At 39.1% G+C, this 12,188-nt stretch overlaps 2 protein-coding genes across 2 annotated transcripts; both read left to right on the top strand.

The window, feature by feature from the left end:
* The first annotated feature begins 9,486 nt into the window (after positions 1-9,486).
* LOC106140306 (uncharacterized) lies at positions 9,487-11,178 on the top strand. Its single transcript, XM_013341881.1, has one exon. It carries the CDS (start codon positions 9,487-9,489, stop codon positions 11,176-11,178), a length of 1,692 nt encoding a protein of 563 aa, XP_013197335.1.
* Positions 11,179-11,275: 97 nt separating this feature from the next.
* On the top strand, positions 11,276-11,938 carry LOC106140307 (uncharacterized). The gene has a single exon (XM_013341882.2). It carries the CDS (start codon positions 11,276-11,278, stop codon positions 11,936-11,938), a length of 663 nt encoding a protein of 220 aa, XP_013197336.2.
* The last annotated feature ends 250 nt before the right edge of the window (positions 11,939-12,188 follow it).

A 12,188-nucleotide genomic window follows, 5' to 3' on the forward strand; every position in this document is an offset into this window, starting at 1 on the left:
ATTCTGGAATAGTGTAAGAGAAGTATTGAAAGTTACCAAGCCAAATGAGAAGATTATTATGTTATGTGATTTTAATGGATGGGTGGGTAAAGCGTGATGGATATGAAAAGGTGCTTGGTGCGTTTGGTGACGAAAAGGTGAATGATAATGGAAGAAGTGTATTAGAAAATTGTCTAGAGTGGGATCTTTTTGTGTCGAACTCAATGTTTCAACATAAAGAGATCCACACCTACACAAGAGTGGAAGGTATTTTAAAAAGTATGATAGACTTTGTGATTGTAGATGAAAGATTGAAGAACAAAGTGCTGGATACCCGTGCATATCGCGGTGCTGGCATTGACTCGGACCATTTACTGGTGATATCCCGGATAAGGGGTATCTTCAATCGCTGGCGGCACAGGGTAAGGGAGCAAACCAGCGCTTTGGAAAGAGTGAAAGTAGAAAATTTGCAAGATACGGATGTAGGTAAGAAGTATATTGATAGACTGAAGGATGAATTTGAAGATTTAGATGAGAGGAGCAATATTGAAGATGGATGGAAGGAATTTAAAGAAAGAATTGTGAAAGTAGCTGTTGAAGTGTGTGGTGTAAGTAGAAGAAGGAAAGGGAAAAATCACAAAAATGCGTGGATGAGTAAAGATGTGCAAGAACTTGTGCGATTAAAGAAGAAAGCATGGCTGGATTTGTTAGCAGCAAAAGCTAACTTAAGAATGCAAGAGGTTATAGATGAAGATGTGAATGAAGCACGTAAGGAATATAAAAAAATGAAAGATTCGGTTAAGAAAGCTGTGATTAGAAAGAAAGAAGAGTATAAAGAGGATTTTGATAAAAGGCTATCAGAAGACTTTCAGTCAAATCTGAAAGTATTCTGGAAATCCGTAAGGTCAGCCCGAGGAAAAACTATAACCAGAGAGCTGACTAGGATCAGATGCCAGGATGGTAGCGTTGTGAAAGGAGAAGAATGTGTGCTAAAGATATGGAAGGACTATTTTGAGAGTTTATTTGAAAAAGCGAAGAAAATAAGAAAGAGTTCTGCTATAGCGAAGAAAAAGAGAATGAGATGGCCTTTTCAATTTGTGTTGGAGAAGTGGCCGAGTACCAAAAGATTGGTGTAAGGCTGTTATCGTGCCACTTTACAAAGGAAAAGGGTCACAACTGGACTGCAAAAATTATCGTGGTATAAGCCTGCTTAGCGTCGTCGGCAAATTGTATGCTAAGGTATTGATTAATAGAATCAGGAATGAAACTGATGACAAAATATGGGATGCTCAAGCGGGATTTCGAAAGGGAATGGGATGTACTGATCAGGTCTTTTCTTTGCGGTGCATAGCCGAAAAGTTTTTGGCTAAGAGTCAAAAAGTCTATTGCACATTCGTGGATTTGGAAAAGGCCTATGACAGAGTAGAGAGGAATGAATTGTGGTCAGCACTTTCTATGCATGGGGTGAGCAGTCTCTTAATACGAGCACTGAAATCCTTATATGAGGATTCGAGTGCTTGTGTCAGGATAAACGGAGCGCACACTGAGTGGTTTAAGATTGAGAAAGGCGTTAGGCAAGGATGTGTTGCGTCACCGTGGCTGTTCAACCTATTTATGGATAGTTGTTTGACAGATTTGAAAGAGTCTGAAAGTGGATTAAGGATGAATGAATTACTCGTCAAATGTCTGCTATAGAGCAGGCAAGTCGGCAGCCAAGTAAACTGTATGCATGAAGCTTTAAAAGAGAAAGGAATGAAAGTGAACGTAACTAAAACTAAAACACTGGTTTTTGAAATGGAGAAAGAAATGACAGCATGTAATATTTTGATTGGAGGAGAAAAAGTTGAGCAAGTGAAAGAGTTTGTATATCTAGGATCAAAGTTTACATCAGATGGCAAGTGTGATAGTGATATTGAAAGGAGAGTGAACGCGGGGAACATGGTGAATGGAGCTTTGCATGCCTTTATGAGCAGGCAGAAACTATCCAAAAAGGCTCGACTGGCTGTGCACAGGGGCGTGTTGGTCCCGACATTAATGTATGGGAGTGAAAGTTGGGTATGGCAAAAGAAGCACGAAAGCAGAATAAATGCAGTGGAAATGAGAGCGTTAAGGAGTATGTTGGGTGTGAAATTTAGTGACCGGATAAGGAACAGCATGATAAGGGAATGTTGTGATGTGAAAGAAGATGTAGTTACAGGAATAGAAAAGGGTATGTTGAGATGGTTCGGTCATAGGAAAGAAGAAACGTGATCATATTTGCGAAGCCCAAATATGAAACGTATAGAAAGATTTTGAAGACGCTCGAGTTTGTTTAACTGGAGGAGGCACTAATCTCCAATCAATACGAGAAACAAAATAAGGGCTACCGATTATGATTGCCTGCGTTTTAGACGGATTCACCTTAATTCCAAAAGATCTGCTCCAGTCAGATATTCGCATCAAATCACCATTAATAGAGGAAATCGCGGAAGGTAAATCAGCTAATGGAGAGTGACAATAAATTTGCAGATCATCCGCATATAGATGGTAGGAAGACCGAAGGTTGTCAGTGATACGGTTAAAAAAAAGTGCGAACAATAAAGGAGAGAGCACACCGCCTTGAGATACCCCAGCCGAGATGTGACACCATGATGATAGATTATCATCAACACGGATGCACTGCTGACGGCCACTGAGGTACGAACTGAACCAAATAATTACCGATGGAGATATGTTCACAGTGCGCATCAAACTGAGTAGAACATCATGATCGACAGTATTGAATGCATTTGTAAAATCAAGCAACGTGAGGATGGTCAACTGCGAATTGTCCATGGCAAGTCGTATGTCGTCACCGATAGTGATAAGTGCAGAGGTGGTACTGTTCCCTGCACGAAATCCTGATTGGGAGGGATTAAGGATGTGATTTTGTCGAAGAAAATAATTTAATTGTGACTGAACTAAGCGTTCAAGGATTTTTGACAAAAAAGGTAGAACAGATATAGGACGATAATCGGAAAAGGACGATGGGGTGGGTTTTTTGGGTAAAGGGGTAATAAACGCATTTTTCCAAATAGATGGAAAGCAACCAGTGGAAAGGGAGTTATTGAAGATTTGGGTTAAAGTGGGGAGGATTATGTCAAGTATGGGCAGAACCATTTTACGGCTCATCTCATCAGCCCCTTCAGCATTCGAGGTTACAGCAAGGACGCACTTTTGAACATCACATTCGGTAATTAGATTAAACGAAAAAGGAGAATAGTCAGGAGGTGGAAAAGAATTAAGGTGGTTTAATATGGAACTTTTATCATTGCCACCAAAATTACAAGAAGAAGAGAAATGCCTATTGAGGCCATTAATATAAAGAGATTTGGAAACACTGTGGTTTCTCTTTCCTACTCCCAAAGATTTTAAAAACCTCCAGACTCTGCCTGGATCACCATTTTGAACAGACTTGTGACTGTGACGGCGTTGGGCCTCCCTACACATCTTGTTACAAGCGTTACGAACTTCTATATATTTGTCACGATATCTGACTAAATCAGACTTAAACCTAGTCTTAGCAGCGTGTTTTTTAGCAATACAAGCCCTAATGCTGTCAACCATGGAGCAGGAAAGTGCTTCACCCTAACAGGTCGAATAGGAGCGTGTTTGTTGTAAATGCTTATAACTAAGTCATTAAATTTATTGACTTGATCATTGACGGAGTCAGTTTCAAACACTGAATCCCAATTACTTTCTATGGCATCATGACGCAACATATCAAGGTTAATGGCATTAAAATTACGCTGCAGAAGAATTTTGGATTTTGGTTTCGGAGGTTTAATTTTGATAGAAAGATATAAAAGGTCATGGTAGGAGAATATATCCGCATTGCATTGACCAAGATCAGGAGAGGACACAAGAATGAGATCGAGAAGAGAAGGAACGCGACCAGGAAAATGATGCGTAGGAAGGAGTGGAAGAATGGTCAGATTACAAGCATCAGTAATGGAAAATAGGGAATTTGCACGGTTATCACCTTTAACTAAGCATGTGTTGAAGTCACCCATTATAATTGTGTGCATATAGGAGGGCATGATGTCTTCTAAGATAGTTTCAAGGCATGAGAAATAATTAATATTTAAAGAAGAACTATAGAAAACACCAAGAAGAACAGGAGTGTGTGAAAGAGTGATTTCAACAAAGAGATACTCGGCTTCAAGAGAGGAGTCAGTAACTTGAGACGCACGAATAATATTAAAAGGGATATAAGATCTTAAGTAGATGGCAACACCACCACCACCCTTATCAGGGCGATCATTGCGAATGAGTTGGAACCCCGGTAAGGAGTAAGAGGTGGAAGGATGACAAGATTTAAACCAAGATTCAGAAACTAATATCGCATGTACATGTTTGCTGTCGAAACAGGTCAACAGATCAGGATAATGACCTGGTATGCTTTGGGCATCAATATGAATGACGTTAAAGTTTTTAGGGACATCAGAAAAATACTCATCAATAGTCTCGTTAAGTGGAAGAGGGATAGAGTGAATACTATAATTTGTACTACACATAAAAAGTATTTGTATATATACCTATATATATGAAAATAAACTAATAATAAGGTGCTTTATATAATATATAGTTATTTGCTAAAATAGCAAAAACCAATGTTGAGCCACCCGCCAGCAAACTAGTCTTACAGAAAAAAGAACACAATTAATGAATGAGACAAAATATCACTTTTTAGTAACATCTCGAAGATTTGTAATTTTTAAAAAGAGAAAAAAAAAAGAAGAAATACTGTCAATGTCAAGTAAAATGTCGACAGATGACAGACTCGTGACAGATGAGACCTAATTGTCAAACCTGTAATGCAAGCAAAAGCAAACAAATCTGACATAAATTCCAACAACTACCGCATTTAACCTATAAATTATAAAAAGTAAATTAAAAATTAAAAAAGTAAGAAGGTAGTTATTAAACTACTTACAAATCTCTTCGTCAAAACGTCACCGAAGTTACATTGCGACGGAAACTACTTTTTGATAACGGCCCGTTTCGGACGTGACGACGAGCCCCCGACGACCGCCGAAGCTGCAGGCACTACCGCAGGCTTTGCCGCTGGTATGCCACCCGCAGGCACCACTTCAGCAGCAGGCTTCACGCTCGGGACCTCTGTTTGCAAGTTGCCTTGAAGCCTGTTGACATCCTCAATAGTGTAAACGCGATGTCTCGTACCATCATGCCCGATAATCAACACGCAACCATCACGCGTCCAACATTTATTTACACCAAAGTGTTGACGAGCTGCCATGAATGCCTGGTGTCTGATCCTGGTCAAGTATTCCGAGAGGGTCAATCCAGAGCCTTTAAGTACCATCTTAGCATGCCAGAATTTATCCTTACTTGAAATGTTGAGAAATTCAATCAGAATTGGCCTCGGCTTCCTACCAACAGCAGAACGTCCCAAGCGATAGCAACGTGCAATATCAGCTTCTGAGAAATTGGCTATCTTTAACTTGGAATTTGCCATATGAACAATTTCCGGGACAAGATCTTCATTTGAGCCCTCAGACATACCATGAAGAAGCAGCATGTTACGCCGGAAGTTCATTTCAAATTGCTCCTGCTGTTGTGAGAGCAATGTTATTTGTATTTATAGTCCACCCAACAGTAGTATTATGGATTTCCTGAATGTAATGGAGGAAGTTCTAATAGTAGCTACAAAAAGTAATAAGAAAGTAATTGTTTGCGGTGATTTTAACATTGACATGTTAGTTAGCTCCACAGTGACAATACAGTTTCGTAACCTATTTAAATGTTTTAACTTAGATAATGCCTTCTTGGAACCAACCCGCTTCACTGCCACATCTGCTAAATGTATTGATAATGTTTTTAGTGAACAAAAACCAAATAATAAAAATGTATTTAGTAAATTACCCTCTGATCACTGCGGTCAATTAGTTACCTTTTCCACTAAACGTAGTACACGTGATGGATTAATTATGTGCAGACCTATCACAGCCCATAAAATCAATAAATTTACAAGTTCTTTAGAAAATAAAATTTGCGCAGTAACTTACACGGGCAGCGATCCTAATGGTCATTATAATAAGTTATTTACTACCATTTCAGACGCGTACTCTAAAACATTTATACAAAAGAAACGGAAATGCAATAATAACTTTAAATTCAATGAATGGGCTACTGTTGGCATCTACAAAAGTAGAAAGACTTTGTACGATTTATATGCCCAAAAACAGTATCGATTTGAAAGCGGCTTCGTAGACCATGTTAGGAATTATTCAAAAATTTTCAAAAAAGTATGTCTACATGCAAAATCTTTGTTCATTAAAAACAAAATAAGTAATGCTCCTAACAAAACAAAGGAAACCTGGAGTGTTATAAACAAGGAAACTGGTAGAAGTAATTTTAAAGAAAATATTAATGAAATTAAATTTAATGATAGGAAAATTACCTCTACAACAGAAATAGTAAATTTATTTGAACATTTTTTTACAAATATACCGTTGGAATTAACTTCTAATATTGACTCATGCCCTAATGAAGCTGAAATACTACTTAAAAATAATGTCAGCATTTGCAGTTCCAAATTTGAATTCTTAAATATTGACCCTACTGACATTATTAATACCTTTAAAGAAGTTAATCTGAAAAAGTCTGAGGATTATTGGGGTATGTCGGCTGTTGTGATATGTCATATTATAAATATTACACTGGTCAACACGATTCTGGTTTCCTTCATTTTTTTCTCTCTTATTGGTTATTTCTATGGTCCTGACTATGAAAAAAATACTGTGAGATTGCCAACAGCTTTACTTTTTGAAATATACAGTTTCATAATTTCGACCAAATAAAGACAAAAAACTAATACATATTTCAACAAAATATCTATTAAACACTATCAAATGATCTTTTATATGATTTTCTTGCATGAACGACGTTAGGTAGATCTCGTTTCAAACTCCAGCAGTAGTCCGCCATCATATGTGAGTCCCATCTTCCCTGATATCGCCCTTCCATTGTCCGAAGATCTTGGTGAAATCTTTCACCCTGCTCCTCACTAAAATCACCCAAATTTTCAGGAAATTGGTCTAAATGCGAGTGCAGGTAGTGGATTTTTATGCTCATGTTGCACCCTAGCTCTTGCAAGTTTGATAGCATGCTCTCAACAAGCTTAACATGGTCGTCAGATTTCTTGTTGCCTAGGAAATTACTCATAACCAAAACAAATGAATTCCAAGCTTTGGATTCCACTACAGTCATTGATTCGACAAAATTGGGGTCTTTTACGACTTGCCTAATCTGTGGCCCATCAAAAATACCTGCTTTCAATTTTTCTTTGCTTAATCCTGGAAACTTGCGAAAAAGAAAATATTTGGATCATCAGAAGATTTAGATGTGCTGGGTTGTACCTCTCGTGATCTTAATTGAGGTCGTTGAGCAGAAGCTAAGTTGGGATAAGGCCACTTACTTCGATTTCCAGGATTGATTCCGTTTATTTTCACAACGCAAAAGTAGCAGTCGTTATGATGGTTTTGAGGTTCTCGCCAAATCATTGGTGTTTCGAACATTGTTCCATCTCTTTTTCCACTGGACCACAACCGTAGACATACTACACACTTCTGGCAAACAATATGAGGAACCCATGGCTTGTCCTGATTACACAATTTTATTTTAAAATACTGATGATACGCAGTTTTCACAAAGTCCGATATAGGTTTTCGATATTTTTTAAATACATATTCACCACAAATATAGCAAAAACAATCTGGATTAAGCAGACAACATCTTCTTGAGGAAGCCATATCGAAACCGACAACAAAATGTGTTCTAGTACCCGAAAAAAAACGAAAATCTAAATAAAAATATCAAGTGAGGGTAGTTAGCTATAACTCAAAAACAAAAGCTGTTAGAGAAAATGGCTGCCGTATTTGATAAATACGCGTCAATTTAAAACAGAAACAAAAAAAATCTCATAGGAAACAACCAACTTTATTCTTTTTGTTGACCAGTGTTATAGCTGGGGACTTAGCATATATATTCAATAATTGTGTTGACCAAGGGATATTTCCAAATTTAATGAAGTATAGTAAACTAATTCCATTATTCAAGAAAGGTGAAAAATCAGATCCTGGTAATTATAGACCAATCTCAATTTTACCAATTTTGAGCAAGGTGTTCGAGAGAATCATGCTTAATCAAATGCAGCGTTACTTTAAGTCTAATAAATTATTTCATAGTCAGCATACGGCTTTACTGAGGGGAAATGTACAACAGATGCAGGTGTGGCTCTTGTCACTCATATTCTCAATGCATGGGAAGACTCACAGGATGCCATCGGAGTGTTTTGCGATCTGACCAAAGCATTTGATTGCGTAGATCATAGAACTCTTCTGCTCAAGCTCGCTCATTACGGGTTCGATACTGCTGCCGTTGAACTAATTAAATCATATCTTAGTGATAGATTACAGACGGTAGATTTAAATAATACAAAATCGAAAGGAGCGAAAGCGAAAGTAAAAATTGGGGTACCGCAAGGTTCCATTTTGGGACCTTTTCTCTCTCTGATATATATCAACGACCTGCCTTGCATGATTGAGAAACAGACTGGCATCGTGTTGTTTGCAGATGATACGTCACTAATTTTTAAAATGAACCGCCGTAGCGAAATCTGTGATGATGTGAATAGCACTTTAGCCGCCATTTCTAACTGGTTTACAATCAACAACTTACTGTTAAATGCAAATAAGACCCAATGCATTAAGTTTACACTTCCCAATGTGCGTCAGGCAAATGTGGATATTAGTATAAGTAGTAAAAGATTAGATTTTGTTGATAGTACTACTTTCTTAGGAATAACATTAGATTCAAATTTGAAATGGCATGCTCACATTTTAAAACTTTCTAAAAGGCTTAGTTCTGCAGCATACGCTATTCGTCGTATTAGGCATTTGACGGATGTGGCAACTGCTAAGCTAGTATATTTTAGTTATTTTCATAGTTCAAAGAATATGGAAGTTACAAGCTATTCATTCCGAAACATGTAAATTTTTATGGATGAGAATCTTTGGCCAGAGGGTGTGTCTTTCAGACGATTTGTGGATTTAGAACCCAAGAATAGGGGGAACCTGAGAGGCAAAATCAACACACCTCGTTATGGATAGTACATCTAATATAAACTTCATTAGTTTTAATTGTAAGGGTGCCAAGCGATCGGCCCGGTGTACTCGTATCAGTAGCCTCTGTCAAAGTGCGGATATTGTGGCCCTACAGGAAACGTGGCTACTCCCACATGACCTAGCGCTTCTGGGTAACCTGGACATCAACTATAGTTTCACTGGTAAGTCAGCAGTTGATACATCTGCAGGCATATTGAGGGGGCGGCCTTATGGAGGAGTGGCTATTATGTGGCGCAAAAGTCTGTTTAGTGTTGTGTCGGTAGTGCAGTGTTCAAGTGATAGGCTGGTAGCTATAAAAGCCTCAATAGGAAGTGGTTCGCTGTTAATATTCTCGGTTTACATGCCAGTTAATGATCCGGGCAACGTAGTGGAATTCTCTGAGGTTATGAGTGAGATTATTACGATCATAGAGAATAGTGAGGTTGAATCATGTATAATTTTAGGAGATTTTAATGCGCACCCAGGAACTGTGTTTGACAACGAGGTACTAAATTTTTGTACTGATGGAAATCTTATTCCGGCTGATATGCAGCTACTGGGGAGGGACTCTGACACATACACATTTGTGAGTGATATTAATGGAGGGAGAAGATGGCTGGATCACTGCCTTGTTACTGAATCGGTCCTACCATTAGTTTCGGGGGTTGAAGTTCTTACGGATGTGTATTGGTCAGATCACTTTCCTCTGTTGGTAAAGTGTAACTTAGCTATGATGAAACCTATGGTGCATATGTCTAACAAACCATGTAATAAAGTTGTTTGGGGTAATCGTAATGAGCAGCAAATTAGAATGTATAGTAATATTTGTAATGGAAAATTAAAATGTATAGATTTTCCCTCTGAATTCAATTCATGTTGTGATACAAGATGTGCTGACCTTCAGCATAGAGAGGTCATTGATAGGTTTTATGATAATATTGTCAGCTCCCTGTCTCAGGCTGCAATTGAGAGCTTTTTAATAAAAAAGGGTGGGAGGGGTGGCTACATAGTGGGTTGGAACAAGCATGTAAAGGATGCTCATCGGGAGGCTCGTCTGAGGTTTAGTGAGTGGGTGTTGCATGGAAAACCTTCCTCTGGGGTGTTCTATAATGCCATGGCTGAAAGTAGGATTCTCTTTAAATCAAAACTCAAATTTTGCCAGAACAATCAAGAGCAAATACAGATGGACATATTGGCTAGTCATCACAAATCCAAGAAATTTGGGAACTTCTGGAAACATACCAATAAGCTCAATCACAGACAGGGCCTTCCGGCGAGTATTCAGGGTGTGGTTGACCCTAAACAAATTGCTAATTTATTTCAAGAACGTTTCAGAGTTCAGTCACCCTTGCAAGAAACTCAGATGATGCTCGGGGCTGGGAGTGTTGGCTCAGAGGCACCGTTTAAAGTCTCTTCAGAGGATGTATCATCCATAATAGAAAATATGACAAGAGGTAAATCTCCTGGGCACGACGGTCTGAGCATCGAGCATTTGCTGTATGCGGGTGTTCACCTCTCCAGAGTTCTGAGTATGTTTTTCACATTTTGTATAAGGCACTCATATCTTCCCAATGAACTCATGAAGTCTATAGTTGTACCAATTGTAAAAAACAAGACTGGCGAAAATAGTGACATATGCAACTACCGACCTATATCGTTGGCAACTGTCATTGCCAAGGTACTTGATGGCGTGCTTGAGAGACAGCTCTGCAAATATGTTAATGTCAATGAGGCTCAATTTGGATTTAGACCGGGATTATCCACCGAAAATGCAATACTGGCGCTCAAGCATACTGTCAGGTATTACACTGATCGTAGAACCCCTGTGTACGCCGCCTTTCTTGATCTGTCTATGGCCTTTGATACGGTCATATACAGTAAGCTGTGGTCGAAGCTCCGTGATACGACATTGCCTGGTGACCTGATTGGTGTTTTTGAATACTGGTACTCACATCAGAACAACCAGGTCAGATGGGGGGATGCGCTGTCGGATCCTTACACAATGGAGTGTGGGGTGAGGCAGGGGGGGGCTGACCTCTCCCACTCTCTTTAACCTATATGTGGACCAGCTGATTGGTGAGCTGAGCAATACCGGAATCGGATGCTCTATCGATGGCAAAGTTATCAATAATATTAGCTATGCAGATGATATGGTGTTGCTCAGCCCATCAGTCGAGGCTCTGCGGGGACTGCTGAGGGTGTGCGAGACATTCGCGGAGACTCATGGACTCTCCTACAACACCAAGAAAAGTGAAGTCATGGTGTTTAATGTTGGTCGTAAAACCACTGATTGTCCACAGCATATAGCCACCCTTCGTGGGATCCCGTTGAAGCGCGTCACCCAGTTTAAATACCTGGGTCATATTGTCACTGAAGATCTAAGTGACAATTTAGACATGGAAAGGGAGCGTAGGGCGCTGGCGGTCCGATGTGGCGTGGTGGCCCTCAGGTTTGCTAAGTGTAACGCCGAGGTCAAGGTAACTCTGTTCCGTGCATTTTGTCAGACCTTTTATACGTGCAGCCTGTGGGTTAACTATACTGCGCGAGCCGCGGGTGCCCTGAGAGTCCAGTACAATAATGCTTTCAGGGCGCTGATGGGACTGCCTCGATTCTGCAGCGCGTCGGGGATGTTTGCGAATGCTAATGTAGATGACTATTACGCAATCATTCGTAAACGGACGGCTTCCCTGATGCGTAGAGTCCGGTGTAGTCCCAACGGCGTCATGAACATTATTGCAAATAAACTTGAGAGTCCAATTTGGGTACATTGGTATGAACTGCATGTGTCCAACAATGTTGGATTGGAGAAGTAGATAGATTTATCTGCCTCTTCAAATTAACATTTAAGTTTAATTTGATATAAGTTATTTAATTTTATTTATGTAATGTAGTGATTAATTTAATTTGATTGATTTACTTGTTACTTGATGGTGTATGTAATTTAATTTAATTTAATTTGATTTAATCTATGTATTAGGAATTTTATTATAATGTAATGTATTTTTTTTTTCGGTTCTACCGCCACTTGCAAACAGTTGAACTTGTGATAAGCTCTTGTTTATA

Source organism: Amyelois transitella, chromosome W (genome assembly GCF_032362555.1).
Source record: "Amyelois transitella isolate CPQ chromosome W, ilAmyTran1.1, whole genome shotgun sequence".
Lineage (NCBI taxonomy): Eukaryota > Metazoa > Arthropoda > Insecta > Lepidoptera > Pyralidae > Amyelois > Amyelois transitella.

What these genes read in the sequence shown, in the direction of transcription:
- LOC106140306 (XM_013341881.1), top strand. Translation starts at nt 9,487, where the DNA reads ATGCCAGTTAATGATCCGGGCAACGTAGTGGAATTCTCTGAGGTTATG.
- LOC106140307 (XM_013341882.2), top strand. Translation starts at nt 11,276, where the DNA reads ATGGTGTTGCTCAGCCCATCAGTCGAGGCTCTGCGGGGACTGCTGAGG.